Source organism: Alligator sinensis, unplaced genomic scaffold, assembly GCF_000455745.1.
Source record: "Alligator sinensis unplaced genomic scaffold, ASM45574v1 scaffold1076_1, whole genome shotgun sequence".
In the NCBI taxonomy this organism is placed as follows: domain Eukaryota; kingdom Metazoa; phylum Chordata; order Crocodylia; family Alligatoridae; genus Alligator; species Alligator sinensis.
The window spans coordinates 144,777-164,419 of record NW_005842909.1 but is presented as its reverse complement, the minus strand read 5'-3'; the positions used below and the strand labels follow the sequence as shown (position 1 = coordinate 164,419).

At 43.4% G+C, this 19,643-nt stretch overlaps 1 protein-coding gene across 5 annotated transcripts in view; it reads right to left on the bottom strand.

The window, feature by feature from the left end:
- Window positions 1-19,643, bottom strand: part of TMTC3 (transmembrane and tetratricopeptide repeat containing 3) — a 65,575-nt gene that overhangs the window by 8,053 nt on the left and 37,879 nt on the right. For all 5 annotated transcript variants that reach the window (XM_006036043.3, XM_006036045.3, XM_006036044.3 and 2 more), the window contains exons 10-12: window positions 6,815-6,963; window positions 3,668-3,788; window positions 2,860-2,971 (exon numbers count right to left, since the gene is read on the bottom strand). In XM_006036043.3, the coding sequence (XP_006036105.1) occupies window positions 2,860-2,971; window positions 3,668-3,788; window positions 6,815-6,963 (382 nt within the window). The remainder of the gene's footprint in view (window positions 1-2,859; window positions 2,972-3,667; window positions 3,789-6,814; window positions 6,964-19,643) is intronic.

Sequence of the window (19,643 nt, the reverse complement as noted above, 5' to 3'; positions counted from 1 at the left end):
AGTCTCTGGTAAACAGTTAAAGTCTGAGCAAAAGAGTCTGAGACAGAGAGACAAGGAAAGCTATTAGACAGCAAAACTGCCCTAAGAAAGGAAAGCTTGATTAGTGGAAGATCAAGACTGTTAAAAAGGAGAAGCAATTATTAACACAAATTGAGTGAAGAACAATGAGCCCTTAGTCAACTGACTATCAGCCATCTGAAAAATAATACCACAGCTCCTGAACTGTAGAGCAGAAATTGAACCAGGGTGCCCCTGCAACCCTAGGCAGAAAATCAGCTTTCCTGCTTAACGCACACACCCCTATTTTAGGGGGAAAAGTACATGGTCTTTGTGAGAACATATGTTGCTAGAATGGTCTTGTGACAGACTTATCACATAAGTAATAAATATTTCTAGATAGTTTCTGCAGACAGAGAAAGTCATTATGTACTGATCTTGACCCAAACAAAAACCCTTTTGACTTGAAAGGTTTTTGAAATGGCAAGACAATGTAAAGAGGCCTTCTTATATCTACTTCATAGAAAAAGGCAGAGGAAATAATTAATTCCTTATATACTGTAGACTATTTCTGATTGGATTCCCTCCCCCTCCCAAAGTAGGAAAATGTTAACTTTAATAGCCAAAGAGTCTATACTTTTTTCTATTTAATACTTAAAAATTTTCAATACTATTTATCGTGATTTTGTTTGTGATAAAATCTTCACAGTAATTGTGTCTGAAACAAAATAGCGTATAGGCAAAGAGTCAAGATTAGTTTTATAAGAATATACAAAATTATGTCTCTATATCAAGATAAGCAGGAGATAACCTTTATTTTATCTTTGTAAGAATGAAATAAAAGACAACGGACAAAATACATATGCAGTACTGTGGGAACATTATTTATCTATAAGCAGTTAGTGGATCTTGACAGGTTTTATTTCAAACGTATTAGTAAAACTGACTCTTGGCTAAACCGTCACATTGTCAAGAACCGAATGCTGCAACATGAAACAATAAGGGTTCCTAGTGTCCTACTGATTAAATATTACACACATACCTATGATTTTGCACATCAGGGTCACCCAACTTTGGCAATGACCCCAGCACCCACACATCTTACAGACAAAATACTGTGGGGACACTACCTCCAGGATTTCCCTCTGCCCACTGTATGGTCCGAAGTGGCTGTACACAGCCCCCTGACCCTGTGGGTTGCATTGATAGCATACATGCATGCAGACCCCCTGGACCCTCCCCTGCTGCAAGACAGCAAAAGAGGACACTGCTAGGACCCATGGACCACAGAGTCCATGGGTCATCATTTGGACAGCCCTGCTGTATAAGATGCACTAAGAAGTCATGCAATATAAATGAATACAGCTCTTTCTAGCAGATCAGTTCTAGCTGTAGTGACAGAATAACAATTTGGCTTACGAACATTAATGTTTTGCTGTGGCCTTTTTCTGACAGACTTATGAAATAATAAGTTATAAATATTTCTAGAAAGTTTATACAGATAGAGAAGGTTGTTATGTATGGATTTTGAACCGAACAAAAACCCTTTTGACTCAAAGGTTTTTGAACTGGCAAGGCAAAACCTAGAGGTCTTCTTATATTTACTTCATAGAACAAGGCAGAGGAAATGATCCAATAAATCCTCATATCCTGTAGGTGAAAAGTGATTTGGCCACAGTAAAATGATTTGTCCACCTCACTGAACATACAAAGCCACCCTTTATATCTACCTAAACTATATTTCAAAGACGTAAGCAGGAATTCCTATTAGAGAATGCTGATCTCTTTTTCTGATGCAGATTAATTTTATACAATTATCTGAACCTCCTATATCTCATGTCTTATCGACAAAGGAATGCAAGCTGCAATACTTTTTATGATTCTATAGTTTAGAGAAACAGCAATTAGGTTAATTCATAATTGAGTAATAACAAGATGAAATATCAAAGTAAATTGATTCTTTCCAGAACTTTTGTAAGTTGTATCAATACTTAAAGGTTTGATTTTGATACTATAAAAAACAAACCAACTGATCATTAAAAACAGAAAGAAAACACGCAACTGAGAAGCTAACTTATCATAAGCTTTTTGGAGGTAATTTCTCTTTCAACATAGCAAAGTACAAAGCCATAATCAAATGGCTGGGTGACACTGAGTGAACTGGAGCTAAAGAATCATAATCATGATAGCAATAAAACTGTTTCTCCTATTACCTTAAATTCCTTACAGAAGAATAATTTCACCATACTACAGGTAAGACTAAGCCTACCAAATATGGTACATACCACAGCACATACACATGCACTTTCTTTTGGGAAGGCAAAAAGAAGAAAAAAAGAGAAAAATAGATCAGGGTCGGGGCAAGGAGAAAGGCAGCTGTGTCTGACCTGCCATGGCATGAGCTCACCCTGAGGCATACCTAGCAGTAGACTGAAGGCTCTGGACATGCAGATGGAGTGGGGAGTGTCCCCTTGTCAGCCTCACTCCCTACCAGCTAAAAGGTTAACCCTCTCTCAGCTGCCACTTAATGGTATGTAACAACTATAAAAAAGCCTAATTCAGCAGCAGCTGTGAGAAGGTTTGTTGTTGGCTGAGCAGACACCTCTCTCTGCAGCAGCATGAGGGGGACTGCCTCCACTCTGATGGCCTCCTTAGAAGCTGGGACTTTGAAACAAACTGCTCAAATTTCCACCATTTAAGACCCGTACCCCAATTTTTGATTGTTAATTTTAAAGAAAAAGATGTGTGAGATATACAAATAAATACAGGATTCAGTTACGGTCAACAATTACTGCAGAAGTTATTTCTGAAAACACTATTAAAAAAATCCAGAATATATGAGAACCCGTCAATAATTTCTACCTGGTTGCACATGTGTGGCTTGAATGAAGAATCTTAATGCTCTTTCAAAATTCTTTTCATTTTCTAATGCATGACCCACATTATTCCACAGTTTGGCATTGTTCTTATTTACCTAAATATGGAAAGCATATACACATGCAGGATATTAAAACTCCGCTTATATAACACAATGTGCTTTTAACTACTTTATATACATTCAAAGCTGCACAGAACATAATTTCATATGTTAAACTACTGTGTAAAAGACGCATCATGTCCCAGACTGGCAGGATTACAATAACTGAACTTGTTAGTCAGAATCTACACCAGACTTACCAAATTCCACCTTTAAAGAAAACTAATCTACATTACAATTCTTAAGGAAAAAAGTCCATCCTACAGTAAGCAAAACTAACCTACCACCCACCACTGAATTTCAAAATAGCTTATTTCAGGACCGTACATTCTTGAAACCTAGGTCAGCAACTCAATAAATGCATTTGTAGGTTCCTAAAAAATGAGCAGTTCCCCTATATGACCTATTTGAATATTTGATTTACCTTGTGCAAAAACAAATCAAGGAAAAGCCTCAACATCTTTTTTTTTTTAATTTGTTTGCACATTATTTCCAATGCAGGATTACATATTTGTTTCTAAACATTCACAGAATCAGTTGCGTGTAAATAGTATAATGGTGGAAATATAACTTGTAAAAAAAAATTACCATTTTCCCCTATTATCAGGCTCTGACACTTAGAATTTTGAAAAGACTGACCGAAATTACCAATTATGCATTTACCCCGAGCCACCTTGAAACTTAATACTCTACCTTTAACGCAGACATAAACAATGTGTACTCTGATTCCCAATCCCAATTCCTGTGCAGTGTTTTTAAGGCATGAGTGAACAGCACCACAGACAGACAAATCCAGGAGAGCTTTCTTAGCATGCTGTTAAAAAAATAAAAATTAAAAAAGTACATTAAAAAAAAAATCACTGAATGAATAGTACACAGTATCAATTTACTAAGTTGCATATTTTATCTCCTTCTAAAGCACAGATTAAAGCTTTTACTCATCAGTTCGTTTATAGGAAAATATTTACTATATTGATGTTGCAACTTCAGCTATGCCCCCAGGCCACGGGGGCTCGGCAGCACAGGCTGCTCTGCCCCCAGCTGTGGGGGCTCGGAGAAACCAGAAGTTCCACGGTGGGCACTTCCGGTTTCACTCTACTAACCGGCATGTCAGCTTGTAACATAAAGCACGATGGCTTGTAAGATACTGGATAGCGCAGCTTTACTGTATAACTTTTTATTCCAACTGAAAATATTTGGTGCAAGCTTGGTATTTCAAAAAGCACATTTAAACAAAAACATCACCACCACCAAAAGTCATACTTTTGGGGAAAAATCACATTTTGTTAGTCATAGCTGGAGAAAAGGAAAAGCTTTAAGAAGATGCTCAGTCATGAAGTCTTAGACTGAACTGGAATCCCCACTTAGATTAGGAGCAAAAGAAATATTGTACAGTAAACTGTCCACTGGAACAGCTTCATAATACAGTCAAGCCTTTTCCCAGAAATTGAAATAAGCTCCCAATTTGCTTTTCATCTAATATTTTACAGAAACAAGTCAAACCCTTTTAAATTGCACAAGTTAAATCCTTAAAACCCACAATTTTGGACTAGGAGAGGAAGACAAAGGATCATATTTTCCTTTCCTAATATTTAATTCAGTTTCCAAATTCGGCCTCACACAATAATAAAAGTATGCTTATTAATCAAAAAAATCTCACTGAGATGTGGTGAGTCACTGTGAATCAGATGCATTAAAAAGTAATTATAAACACCTTAAAGCAACACACTGAATTATAAACAGCTTAATGCAACACACTAAAGATAAAAGGTGATGAATAAGATATGATAACTTCTACATTCCTGTGCAAGTATGTTGGTGTTCATTCCAAGTTCATTTAATAATATTTGAATCTGAAGTAGGAAGTAATGAGCTGGGATTAAATAAATTAACCTTTATCTTTGCATTCTTTTAGTGCAGACACTTGAAAAAGAGAAACCAGCATGAAGCAGAAAAAAAAATGAAAAATAACTTATCTGTGATAACCATATAGAAAATATTTTCATCCTGCAAATAAAACAGCAAAACAAGCTTCTAGATTATCTTCTAGTTTTAGTTCTAGAAATTTATTTAGAATAGAACTAATTTTATATATCCTCTGTAATACCTTAATCTAAGAAGCAAATTTCATGATCTCAGTGGTTCCTTTGACTGGAGAAGAAGCTTCTTATGTCCCTTCTACATGTGCAGGTAAGTGTGGTTGGATCTAATGTGTGGTCCACACAATCATGCCTCCTGCCTTGCCAGATGTGCCTAACAGGAGGTGCAATTGTGGGATTGTGCATTCGGTCCAATTGTGCCTTAATGCTGGGGTAGAGGGAGCCAAATCCTGGTCTCTCCCTGCTTCGGCAAGAAGTAGGCACCCATGGCTGGGAGCCAGTTTTCCTGAGGAAGATCCCAGTTGTGGGGGCTGCAAGCAGCCAGGACCCAGAGCCCTATCAGCTGGGGGACTCTTGGTCCCACTGCGGGTGATGTGCAGTCGGAACCAAGAGCCCCATGTGGGCCTAGGGGTTTCACATACCCCTGAGTCTTGGGCAGCTGTGATCCCCAGCTCCGATCCCAAGGGCTTGGGAGTTGCAACTGTATAGCTGAAAGCCCTTCCCCCCAACCCCCTCGCCCCTTAAGCTGACTGGCCACAGGGGAGACCCTGCTATATAAGCAAATTAAAGCTTGATAGCAACCAGCTATAAAGTTAGTACATATTTTTTGATGTCTAATTTTTTGGCTGGTTGGAGCTTTTTCTTGTGAAATTATTACTTTGCAGGTATAGCTAGTTTCAAGGCAATTGCACAATTAACTGGTTAATTGAGCTGATACCTGTTATGTGTAGGAAGGCCTTAGTTCCCAAACAAAGCAAAAACAAAGCATCAAAAGATGCTTACAAAGTTACAGATATTTATGATTACATACAAACTGCATATTAAGCATAGGAGGCGAGTTGTGTAACTTAATTTTATGCTTAGAGCAAGAACAAATTTTCTGGAATTCTGAGATCAACACAAAGAACAAAGCATGGCAATTTTTTAAAATTTGGCTGATGTAAAACACATCCATGTGTTAAATAGGGAAAAGGTGTAACTTACAGTTCAGCACCAACTGATGTTTAAGGTGGCAATAAGAAACTAAGAAACCCAATCTTAATCAACTGAAGCTAGTGTTAAATCTTACTTAACTCACACTTTAAGGACCAGAGAAGAACTAGCTTCATCTGGGTCACTAGGGTCATAAAACAAAGAAATCTCTCAAATGTTCCACTGTTTCCCTAGGCCATACAAGTCAGATCCATAAACGCTTATAATGGGAACAAGTAAAATAACCAAGACTGTGGTTCACTGTGTGACCAAAAATAAGGAGGCAGAGGAAAGAAACTTAGCAAGAAAGCTTTTACACCTTGTATTCTTTTCCCCCCTTGTTTGTTCTGCTAGCTTTTTATACTAATGAAGTCCTTGTTCATTCAGGTTACCTGAACAGTCCCATCTCATAAAGTTACTGATGGACAGGTGGGAAGAAGGGTTAATTTGGCAGGTTAATTAAAACCAGGTAGCAGATTCCCTTCTGTGAGCAACATAAATACACCACATTTAAAAAAAAAAAAATGACACTGAAGATCCAGAACAATAGTCTGGAGTGGACATTTGCTTATACCATCAAAGTAGCACACAGTGCAGTCGCTACTCAAAAGCTGTAACATACTAAGACAGTTAAAAACCTGGGAAAAACTACTGGGATAACGTGCAATTACCTTTATTTCATAATACATATTTATGAAGCACTTTACATCAAACATTAGGTAGACATATTACATTTATAAGTTCTCCCCAACCTCAAATTTTCACATACTTTTTACTTGACAGTCGCTTCCACCCATGCACTACTAAAATGCAGAATCCCATGCTAGGAACATACAGTACTCGTTCTGCTACTACAAATCCAACAGGAAAGAAGAGGTTTGATGCGGGAATGAATGGCAACACTATTAAGCAGAGTGCCTAGAGAGAAAAAGAAAAGACATCTTAATAACCAAGACTACATAGTTACTCATTGCAGCTGCCCACTAAACAGTCAGGTAAATCTGAAATACCTCATTAAAAAGTATAGTTACTAAACCTCAAATTAATTTTCTAACACCACAAATGTAGTGCTCATGTAGGACAAATTTTTTAAATTTACAAATAGAATTAATTCCTTAATAAACTTATCAAGAATGCTTATTTATCTGAATGCCTACAAGATTAATGAGGAAAACCTGGCCAAACATTAATATTATTGAACCTCAGTTTACATATAATATGAAATACTAATAAATAGTTCCATATAGGATTTTGGTATTCATAATTCTATTACTGTAAAAAGATTAGTAAAATATATACACTGGATGCACATGGGTATAGGTCCTATGAAGGGAAGGGGGAAGGGGGGCTACAATTGCATCAGGCTCCTAAATTGCCCTCTTCCCCCAATTACTAGAATTTTCTTATTAAACATGAAAATATACCGAGTAAAATAATTGCATGTAACATGCACAAATAAAGTAGAGGTTCCTAGAAACTTATGTAAAACTTATGAATTCAGTTCATTGACACAAGTAGAAAGATGGTAAATACGAAACTAAGAAATATACATACTAAATATAAGCAAAGACAGCACTGTCAGCCACGTTATGACAAGAAGGAATACAGTTAAGCAACTAGGTAGATACAATTCAACATAAAATTTATTTTAAAACTTGCAACTTAATGGTGATTTTCTTGTCTGCTGCAAAGGAGTCAGGGATGTCACTGCAACTGACTGATCTGACAAGATCACTTTTAAATGCAAGAATTCCTAGATCCTCAACTCTTGATTAACCCTTGGTACACAGTGGTAACTCCTGATACGTCTGAGCACACTAAATGATCTATTTGCATTAGGCACAGAGGCTGGTATGCAGCAAAATATACGAAGTACAACAAACAGATTTGGGAAGTTTCTTCAGAAAAGTTTCATACAGTCTTCTTAATAAATGGTATTATTATTTTGGGACCAATATTCTTTGTGTAAATGCATTTAAGAAATATTAAATTTACCTTCCTTCTCACCAACAAGCACATCACTAGAATAGAAATTCAGAACGTCACTAAGATCAACATCGTTCTTGATAAGGAAGATTCATAAAAGTTCAGAATTTTGGCAGATACACCTGAGTGCAGCAAATTGGAAGAGTCAATGATGGAAAAGAAGAAAATGTTCCAAAGTTAGTCCTTTACAGCCTCAGGCATGTCTTGCTCATCCGCATCTGTGTTTAAAAGGAATGTGTTGCCCTTGGAACATGTGACAAAATTGCGGCAACATGCTCACATTCATCATGAATTTTGTTCCTTCTCTCTTACAATTGGGTCATTTTAATGAGAAACCCTCCAGGTTGTCTTCCTCGACATCAAATATGGCATTTCTGTTTGAGTATTATATTGTGTTCATTGAAAGGAATTCAAATTTTCAACCAAAGTGAGGGAAACAGAACATGTTTAAATTTTGGCGTGGATTTTACTAGTCCAGCAGTATCACTTTTGGTTTGGTAATCCAGTTGAATTCACATGACTTGGTCAATGCCACTTGGAAGCCTTTCAGATTCTTGGCAAAAGGATGGGCACAAACAATACATTGAGTACAGTAAAAGCTCTGTTATTCGGCATCCCCCAGGAATGGGGGATGCCAGATAACAAAATATGCCAGTTAATTGAGCGGCCTGGGCCACCATTTCTGGGGCATCCCTCTACCCCTCCCGGGGCATCACCACCCTTGCCGTGGGCCCTGCGGGACAGGAAACGGGCCTCGCACAGCCTGTTATGCCCCTGGGTCGTGGGGGCTCGGCAGCACAGGGTGCTTTGCCCCAGGCCATGGGAAATCAGAGAAACTGGAAGTGCCACAGTGGGCACTTCCAGTTTTACTTTATCTTACAAGCTGGCATGCCAGTTAATTGAGCATGCCAACTTATAAGATGCCAGTTAACAGAACTTTTACTGTATTAGATAAACAGTGGAGTAAATCCATAATATTCTTCTTCAAAATTTACTGTTGCTGTGGACTTGTGCTGAAAATACCTTACAATGACTAAAAGATCCAAAGAATGTAATAGAAACAGTTGATAGCTCAGCTGAATTAGTACCAACCAAATTCAATGCATGTGACTACCCAGGGATTCTTCCCTAGAAGTAGCACCTGAGTATTTTCCTATCATACTGGGCACCATTATCATACGCCTGCCTACAACAGAGGTTGAAACCTAATCCACATTCATCTATAGTGCTGTGAATCATCTCAGCTACTTCCTTGCCAGCCATCACTGAAGAGATTCCTGATTTCATCAAGCCCTCTGACTACTACCCCATGGTCCTTGTCCATGTGGGCACAAATGATGCGGCTGTGAGTAGTCCTGACCACATCATAAAGGACTTCCATGAGCTGGGGGTCAGGCTCAGGAAGTTGGGGGCACAGGTGGTATTCTCCTCCATTCTTCTAGTTGGCAGCAGCTGGAGGCACCAGCATGCATGCATCAGGGTAGTCAACCGGGGGCTCCAGAGATGGCATCTTCAGGAGGGCTTCGGATTCTACAACCACGATCAGCACTTCCAGGGAGGAGGCTTCTTGGGAAGGGACGATCTTCATCTCTCTCCTAGAGGTAAGCACCTGTTCTTCTGCAGGTTGGCTAGTCTCCTCCGAAGAGCTTTAAACTAGGTTCAACGGGGGACAGGGAACTGGTGGTCGATGAGAACCCAGGGTTGGTGAGCCACAAAAAAGGCACCGGACCTAACCAGGTAAGCACTAAGGGGCACACTAACCATCAAGGCAAAGGGGCACCAAGAGCACCCATTGGGGGGCTAAAATGTCTTTACACAAATGCCAGGAGTATGGAGAATAAGCAGGAGGAGCTCACACTCTTACTTGCTAGCACACAGTATGACCTAGTCAGCTTAACTGAAACATGGTGAGATTCTATGCACAACTGGGCGGTAGGCATTGAGGGGTAGAGGTTGTATAGGCGAGACAGAGTGGGGAAAAAAGGCAGGGGTGTAGCTTTCTATGTTAGGGAGCAGTACACATCTTCCATCATCAAGGCAGGGGTAGAGGAGGGAAAAACCAAGGCATCATGGGTCAGGATCGGGGGTGGGGGGCGGCAGGGGAAAAGGACTTGGTAGTGGGCGTCTACTACACGCCTCTTCATCAGCATGACGAGCTAGATAAGGTAGTGTCCAGGCAGCTCTCAGATGCCATTCAGGCGAGGGAGGCAATGGTCATGGGGGATCTAAATTACCCGAATATTTGCTGGGAGGAGCAGATGGCCAAAACAAACCACTCATGTAGGTTCTTACACTGCATGCAGGACCTGAACCTAACCCAGGTGGTGTCCAATCCCACCAGAGATAGCACCTTGCTAGACCTGGTCTTAGCAACAGGGGATGATCTTGTGGGGAACATGCAAGTACATATTTTCAATGTGATGCTGCAGCTTTCAATGCGATGCTGCGCCTAGTAAAGCGAGCAAAACACTGGCTTGCATCCATAGATGCTTCTCAAGTAAATCCTGGGATGTCAATCTACCATTGTACTCGGCCTTGGTGAGGCTGCAGCTAGAGTACTGCATCCAGTTTTGGCCTCCACAACTCAAAAAGGATGTGGAGAAGCTTGAGAGGATGCAGAGGAGAGCCACGTGCATGATCAGAGGTCAGGAAAACAGACCTTACGATGAGAGGCTGAGAGCCATGGGACTCTTTAGCCTAGAAAAGCACAGGCTCGGGGCGATCTGATGGCCACCTATAAGTTCATCAGGGGTGCTCATCAGGATCTGGGGGAACAGCTGTTCACCAGACCGCCCCAAGGGATGACAAGATCAAATGGTCACAAACTCCGCCGCAACCGATTCAGGCTGGACGTAAGGAAGAACTTCTTTACTGTCTGAGCCCCCAAGGTTCATCATTTGATGTCAAGGTTTGGAATAGACTGCCACTGGAGGCGGTTCAAGCACCCACTTTGAACACCTTCAAGACACATTTGGATGCTTATCTTGCTGGGATCCTATGATCCCTGCTGACTTCCTGCCCATGGGGCAGGACTCGATGATCCTCCAGGGTTCCTTCCAGCCCGAATGTCTATGAAATCTACGAAAACCTGGGAGCTAGTGACCATCACTTGGTAGAGTTCACTATCCAGCGAAGGGTGGATAAAATATCCAGTGAGGCTAAAGTGTTAGACTTCAGAAGGGCCAAATTTAGTAAACTTAGAAGGCTAGATAGAGAGGTGGCAGAACTCAAGAACATCAAGCAAATGAGGGTCCAGGAGGGTTGGAGGTTTCTCAAGGGAGTGATCCTTGGGGCACAAAAGGAGTCTATATCCTTATGCAGGAAAGCGGGTAAGGGGATAGAAAAGCCCTATTGGCTGAACAGAGAACTCCAGAAAAGACTGGGGGCAAAGAAAGAGATGTATAGGCAGTGGAAGCAGGAGGCAGCCACCAAGGAGGAATACACCTCCCTGGCACGCTATTGCAGGGAATCAATTAGGCAGGCCAAGGCAGGACTGGAGCTTAGGCTGACTACAACAATCAAGGACAATAAAAAGTCCTTCTACAGATACATAGCGAGCAAAAGGAAGGCGCAGAATAACATAGGGCCCCTGCAGGACAAATCAGGACAGTTGGTGGTTGATGCAAGGACAAAGGTAGAGCTCTTCAATGAGTTCTTTGCTTCAGTATTCCTAAGTACTGACTAAGACAATTCCTCCACCTTGAAAATAGACAGATGTCCAAAAGGCACCAGACAGCCAAAGGTTAGTGCTGACTTAGTTAAGGAGCACTTGGAAGGGCTGGATGGGTACAAGTCAGCCAGCCCAGATGACCTCCATTCACGGGTGTTCAAGAAATTGGCCAGTGTCATAGCTGAGCTGCTGGCATGGCTGTTTGAGTACTCATGGGGCCAGGTCCCCGAAGACTGAAAAAGGGCCAATATGGTGCCCATTTTTAAGAAGGGGAGAAGGGATAAGCCGGTTAACTTTAGGCCCATCAGTCTTACTTCTATATCCTTGGGAAAATACTGGGTGGGGGGGGCGGGCGTGAAAAAAAAATCAAAAAAATCAAAGAGCATATCTGTGAAGGCCCAGCAGGGAAAATGACGCTGAAAGGAAACCAGCACAGGTTTGTCACAGGTCAATCCTGCCTGACAAACCTTACAGCCTTTTATGACCAGGTCTCACACTGCCTTGACATAGGAGCTGAGGCCAATGTCAGATACCTAGATTTTAAGAAGGCCTTCGACACATCCTATTCTCGTAGGGAAGCTAGCAGGCTGTGGAGTGGATGCTTACACAGCCAAGTGGGTGGCCAACTGGCTTCGGGACCGCACTCAGAGAGTGGTAGTGGATGGCTTGTTCTCGGACTGGAAGGAGGTGGGCAGTGGGGTCCTGCAGGGTTCGGTCCTTGGTGTTATTTAATATCTTCATCGGCGATTTGGATGAGGGTGTGGAGAGCACCCTCTCCAAGTTTGCAGATGATACCAAGTTATGGGGCAAAGTTAACAAACCAGAGGGGAGGGAGCAGATACAGGCCAATCTGGACAGGTTATATCAGCGGGCAGAACAAAATATGATGCAATTCCACAAAGATGAATGTAAGGTACGCCACCTAGGGAGGAGGATCCCCAGCACACCTATATGTTGGGGGATGACCTCCTCAGCAGCTGAGAGGGATCTTGGAGTCAACTATGACTCTAAGATGAACATGAACCGGCAATGTTACAAGGCCATCAACAAGGCCAATTGCACTTTGCCGTGCATTAGCAGATGCATGACCAGCATATCGAGGGAGGTGATGCTCCCCATCTATGCGGCATTGGTCAGGCCGCAGTTGGAGTACTGTGTCCAGTTTTGGGCACCGCACTTCAAGAGGGACATGGAGAATCTGAAGAGGGTTCAGAGGAGGGCCACTCGCACGATTAGTGGCTTCCGTGAAAGACCCTACGAGGGGAGGCTGAGGGATCTGGATCTCCTTCAGCCTTCACAAGAGACGTCTGTGGGGAGACCTTGTAGTCGCCTATAAGTTGATCAAGGAAGGACAACAGGGAATTGGAGATGCACTATTTAACAGAGCGCCCCTAGGAGTAACTAGGAATAATGGGTGCAAACTAGAGGAGAGTAGATTCAGGTTAGATATTAGGAAGAAATTGTTTACAGTAAAGGTAGCCAGAATCTGGAATGGGCTTCCAAGAGAGGTGGTACTATCACCTAACTTGGAGGTCTTCAAGAAGAGGCTAGACAGTCACCTGGCTGGAGTCATCTGACCTCGGTCTTCTTTCCTATTAGGGACAGGGGGTCAGACATGATGATCCATTGTGGTCCTTTTCGACTCTACAATCTATAAATCTAGGTAAAGTCTCTTAAATGCCTGTGTATAACACAGATATTCACACCCACTACACCGTATTTACTTGAATTCAAGATGTGGTTTCCCACATCCAAGCAACATGGGGAAAAATAAAGTCCGGTCTTAGATTTGAGTACCGGCCTGGAGCAGGTAGCAGCTCACCTCTAGGTTTGGACCTGTGTTTGGGCCCAAATCCAGAGTTACTTGCCCCAAGCCAGGGTGGCTCACACAGTGGAGAAGAGGGGGCTTAAGGTGGGATCTGTGGATGATCACTAGCGCAAGCCCTGGAAGTGACAACCACAGAATCAGCAGGTCAGGTAACAGAAAGGAACTCACTCCTACCTCAGCCCAAGGACGGGACTCTAAGAGGACCGGAAAGCCTAGGGCTTCTGATAGCAGACTTAGCTGCCTGTATACAAATGCCAGGAGCATGGGGAATAAACAGGAGGAACTGGCTCTTCTGCTAAGCAAAAATGAATACTATCTCATAGAGATAACATAGACTTGGTGGGACGACTCCTGTGACTGGACCACAGGTATTGTTGGTTATATCTTGTACAGAGGGATCATGTTGCAAGGAAGGGCAGGATTGTAGCTCTCTCTCTGAAGGAGAGGAGATTGGCACCTAAGGAGGCTGACTTGAGACCCTCTGGGTTAGAAACTGGGGAGAACGTGGTGAAGGGGATATAACCGTAGGAGTATATTACAGACCTCGTAACCAAGAGAAAGAGCTTGACCACCAATTCGCTAGGGAACTGGCAGAGGCTGCACGCTTGTGGTGTATGGTAGTCAGGGTGGTTGGAGTCACCCATGACATCTCATGGGAAGAGCACTCAGCCAAATCTGATCAGTTGTGAAGCTGCTTCACTTGTACTGATGAGCTCTATTCGACTCAAGAGGTCTACCAGCTGACAAGAGGCAAGGCGCTGTTGGGTCTGGTACTGGCCAAAGGGGATGATGTAGTCAGTGACCTGAGGATCAAAGGGAAGCTTGGTGACAGCGACCATGAGTTGATCACTTTATCCATCACAAACCTGGCAAATCAGTCAGAAAAGCAGAAATCCTTGACTTTAGGAAAGCTAAATTTCACAAGTTCAGGACATTGGTTGTTGAGGACCTGAGAAACGATGATCTTACAGGGAGGGGAGTTCACTATGAGTGGTTGCTCCTAAAGGACATGATCCTAAAAGTGCAAGGGAAGTTCAGTCCAGCCCATAGGAAAGGTAGCAAAAGGGCTGAGACACCCCCTTGGCTCAATAGGGAACTCATGGACCTCCTGAATTTGAAAAGAGAAACTTATAGGGGACAGAAGTAGGGAACTACTACTAAGGAGGATTATGCAGCACTGACCTGTACCTGTAGGGAGTGGAGCAGAAAAGCCAAGGCTGAAACCAAACTCAAACTGGCTACAGGAATCAAGGACAGTAAAAGGTCCTTCTTCAAATACGCGGGAAGTCAGAATAAAAAAACCAAGGGCAACATTGGACCCTTGTTGAACCAAATGGGGCAGCTGACAACTGACACTCAGAAGAAAGCTAATCTCCTCAACAATTACTTTGTGTCAGTTTTCCACCAGCCCAAGGGGATCGTTCTGGCTGACAGGATGCAGGACTACCAGGGTAAGGGCGATCTATAACTGGCAAAGAGATAGTGAGGGAACAGCTTGAGAGGCTGGACATCCTCAAGTCAGTTGGCCCGGACAGAATGCACCCAAGAGTTCTAAAAGAGTTGGCTGATATCACAGCACAACCAATGGCAAGAATATTTGAGAACTCATGGTGCTTGGGAGAGGTTCCTGAAGATTGAAAGAGGGACAAAGTCGTGCCTATCTTCAAGAAAGGAAGATGCAGGGAACTACAGGCCAATCAGTTTGACCTCAATCCCTGGAAAGCTCGGGGGGGGGGGCGGAAAATCAAAGAAACCATCAACAACATGCTAGTGGAAGACAATGTTCTAAGACATAGTCAACATGGCTTTGCTGCGGGTAGGTCTTGCCTGACCAACGTCATTTCCTTCTATGACCAGGTGCTGCATCACCTGGAAAAAGAAGAGGTTGATGACATATTTAGATTTCAGAAAAGCCTTTAACTTGGTCTCCCACTATGTCCTCATGGTAAAATTGGGGAACTGCGGCCTTGACAACTTTATGGTCCGATGGCTGGGGAACTGGCTCCGCAGTTGGACCCAGAGAGTGACAGTCGATGAAATAGAGTCAACATGGCATATGGCTCAGTACTCAGACCAGTACTCTTTAATATATTCATAAATGATCCAGATTCAGGTGTCAGAAGCAGACTGGCTACGTTCATGGATGACACTAAATTACGAGCAAGCGTGGTCACACTAGAGGACAGGCTGGCAATTCAGACTGACCTGGACAGGCTTGCAAGGTTGGCAGATCAAAACCTGAGGACAATCAACAGAGAAATACGAGGTGCTCCTCCTTGGGAGAAAAAAACTGACATCATACTTATAGGCTTGGCAGTTCTATACTCACTAGCACCATGACCAAAAGAGACTCAGGGGATGAACATGAGCTACCAATGAGATGCTACAGCCGGCAAAGCAAATAAAAGTCTGGCTTGTATCTACTGATGCATCTCAAGAAGTCATCCTCTTGCTTTACTTGGCCTTCGTGAGGCCGCTGGAGTACTGCATCCAATTCTGGGCTGCACACTTTAGAAAGGATGTGGAGAAGCTTGAGAGTCCAGAGGAGAGCCACGCGCACGATTACAGGTCAAGAGAGCAGGCCTTATGAGGAGAGGCTGAAAGGCATGGGACTGTTCAGCCTGGAGGAGTGAAGGTTCAGGGGTGACTTGGTGACAGCCTATAAGTACATAAGGGGTGCATATTAGGAACTGAGAGAACATCTGTTCACTAGGGCACCCCAAGGGAAGGCATAATGGCCCAAAATACTGGAAGACCATTTTACACTGGACATAAAGAAAAACCTGTTTACTGTCTTAGTCTCCAGAGTCTGGAATAGACTCCCTCTAAAAATGGTGCAAGCACCTACTCTGGATACCTTTAAGAAACATGTGGATGCTTATTTTGCTGGGGTCATCTGACCCCAGCTGACTTCCTGCCCCTTTGGCAGGGGGCTGGATCTAATGATCTTGTGAGGTCCCTTCTAACCCTAATGTCTATGAAAGGTATCTATGGTATGGAAACATGGGGGAGACTATATCATGGAGGGGGAGGAGCAGCACTAGGAAGACCCACCTGTGTAGCCTGTGTGGGAAGACTGCACAGCCTGTTCCCTGCCCAGGGCACCACCTCCTCCTGTCCCCTCTCCTTCTCACTTACCTTCTGCTCTGTTCCTGTCCTCTCCAGCTGAGCCCAGTCCAGCCCACAACTCTCTCTGGCCGGCTGGGCAGGGCTAGGCCAGGATGACTGTCGCTGTCTACACTGGAGCAAAAGCTGAGCAGAGCAGCAGAAGGTAAGTGGCAGACAATCAGCAAGGGGGAGTAGGGTAGGGACAGTCAGGAACTGTGGCAGGCATAGCCATGAGGTAGGAGGCAGGTAGCAGGAGGAAGCAGGGGTTGGAGCATAGGTCAGGTATAGGTGTGTGGGAGGGGGTAAGGGGGTGAGGCAGCACAGGGGTAGGTGGCAGAAGGGTAGGCATAGGCAGGAGGGGACAAGTGGCAGTGGGGTAGACACAGGTTGGAGGGGCAAACATTGGTACTGGAAGAGGGGCAAGGGGTGGCATTCTGGCACCTCTCTTCCCACTGCAGCTTTACACCTCACAGTGATGTACGAGAAGAAGACAAATTTAAGACTATCTTCCACTAATTAGATTCTATACATAGTGGAAAATTATAACAAATTTATAAATTCCCCATGTATAGAATCCAATTATTGAGGATGGTCACTTTAAATTCAAAGTTGTCTTGGAATCAGGTAAGCACGATAAATGTCTGATGACAGCACTGTTTGTTCTGTGTTTTGTTTGTGTCTGGTGTGGCACTGGAAATTATTGAAAAATATATTCAGGCTCTTTAAGCTCCTCAAGGATAGGTTTTCATGACTTGCTCTGCACATTCCTTAGTATATTCAGTTTTGATCTGAGCTCTCTCATGCTGTGCCTTTTGACATGGTCAACCAAATCAGATCATACTTGGGTAACAACTAAATAATACTGCCACTGGATTTATCAAAAAAAATTGAAACTTCTGCCAGAGAAAAATAGCCTTGTTCTCCAAAAAACAAAACAATATCTAAAAAATATATATTTTAGTATTTTCTTCCATGTCTCCCCACATGCAAAAGTTCTCAAACAGTGAGTGAAAGGTTTAATCACCTGTTAATCTTTTTGTCATCATTCATTTCAAATAATATATTTTTGTATATCTTTTTTTCAAATTCAGGAATTAGTTTATACAGCTGGTGTCAGCTGTATTTACAGTCCATCCGGCTGACTTGGCCAAGGTTTGAAGAACATCTATGTTGTTGCATCCTGGGCCAAAGGTCAACATGAAATGCAACAAACAATTAAGGAACACAAGATAGATTCATAGATGTTAGGGTCGGAAGGGACCTCAATAGATCATTGAGTCCGACCCCCTGCATAGGCAGGAAAGAGTGCTGGGTCTAGATGACCCCAGCTAGATGCCTATCTAACCTCCTCTTGAAGACCCCCAGGGTAGGGGAGAGCACCACCTCCCTTGGGAGCCCGTTCCAGACCTTGGCCACTCGAACTGTGAAGAAGTTCCTCCTAATGTCCAGTCTAAATCTGCTCTCTGCTAGCTTGTGGCCATTATTTCTTGTAACCCCCGGGGGCACCTTGGTGGATAAATCCTCACCAATTCCCTTCTGTGCCCCTGTGATGAACTTATAGGCAGCTACAAGGTGGCCTCTCAACCTTCTCTTGCGGAGGCTGAAAAGGTCCAGTTTATCTAGTCTCTCCTCGTAGGGCTTGGTCTGCAGGCCCTTAACCATATGAGTGGCCCTTCTCTGGACCCTCTCCAGGTTATCTGCATCCCTCTTGAATTGCGGCGCCCAGAATTGCATGCAGTACTCCAACTGCGGTCTGACCAGCGCCCGATAGAGGGGAAGTATCACCTCCTTGGACCTATTCGTCATGCATCTGCTGATGCACGAAAAAGTGCCATTGGCTTCTCTGATGGCTTCGTCACACTGCCGACTCATGTTCATCTTAGAGTCCACTAGGACTCCAAGGTCCCTTTCCACTTCCGTGACATCCAGCAGGTCATTCCCTAGGCTGTAGGTGTGCTGGACATTTTTCCTCCCTAGGTGCAGCACTTTGCATTTCTCCTTGTTGAACTGCATTCTGTTGTTTTCTGCCCACTTGTCTAACCTGTCCAGGTCTGCTTGCAGCTGTTCCCTGCCCTCCGGCGTATCCACTTCTCCCCATAGCTTTGTGTCATCTGCAAACTTGGACAGAGTACATTTCACTCCCTCGTCCAAGTCGCTGTTGAAGGCATTAAAGAGTATCAGTCCAAGGATCGAGCCCAGCGGGACCCCACTGCCCACACCCTTCCAGGTCGAAGCCGACCCATCCACCACGACTCTCTGGGTGCGACCCTCCAGCCAATTCGCCACCCACCGGACTGTGTAGTCATCCAAGTCACAGCCTCTTAACTTGTTCACCAGTATGGGGTGGGATACCGTATCGAAGGCCTTCCTGAAGTCTAAGTATATGACATCCACCCCTCCTCCTGTGTCCAGGCGTTTCGTAACCTGGTCATAAAAAGAGACTAGATTGGTCAGGAACGATCTGCCTGCCACGAACCCGTGCTGGTTTCCCCTCAGCATAATTTGTCCTGCCGGGCTCTTGCATATGTGAGCCTTGATAATTTTTTCAAAGACTTTGCCAAGGATGGAGGTGAGACTGACTGGCCTATAGTTGCCCAATAGTTCTCATCACTCTCAAGATGCATGTCAACTATGTTAGAACTGCCATCTTTCTTTCAGATTCAAAAGGCTTCTGATTTTCTACTTTACTTAAATAAATTTACATGAGGTATGGCTGATTCACTATTCCTTGGAAGTGGCCTACTGCCCAAAATTGTTTTTTTCCCCAAAGCATTCTAAAGTTTATTTTTGCCTGCTTCTCCTGTGCACCTTCTTTCTGCTTTTCTTTTTGTGGCACCAGACTTGTGTGTCCATGCACAAACACACACTTCATAATTAACTCAGTGTACAAAGGTAAGAGAACTTCAATGCAAGGTAGTCAAAATCATGGAAATTTCTCTATAGCTGATGCAAGGGGTGGGCACCTGAAGCTAACTCTGTGCCCTCCTGACTCCTCTGGAGGCCACT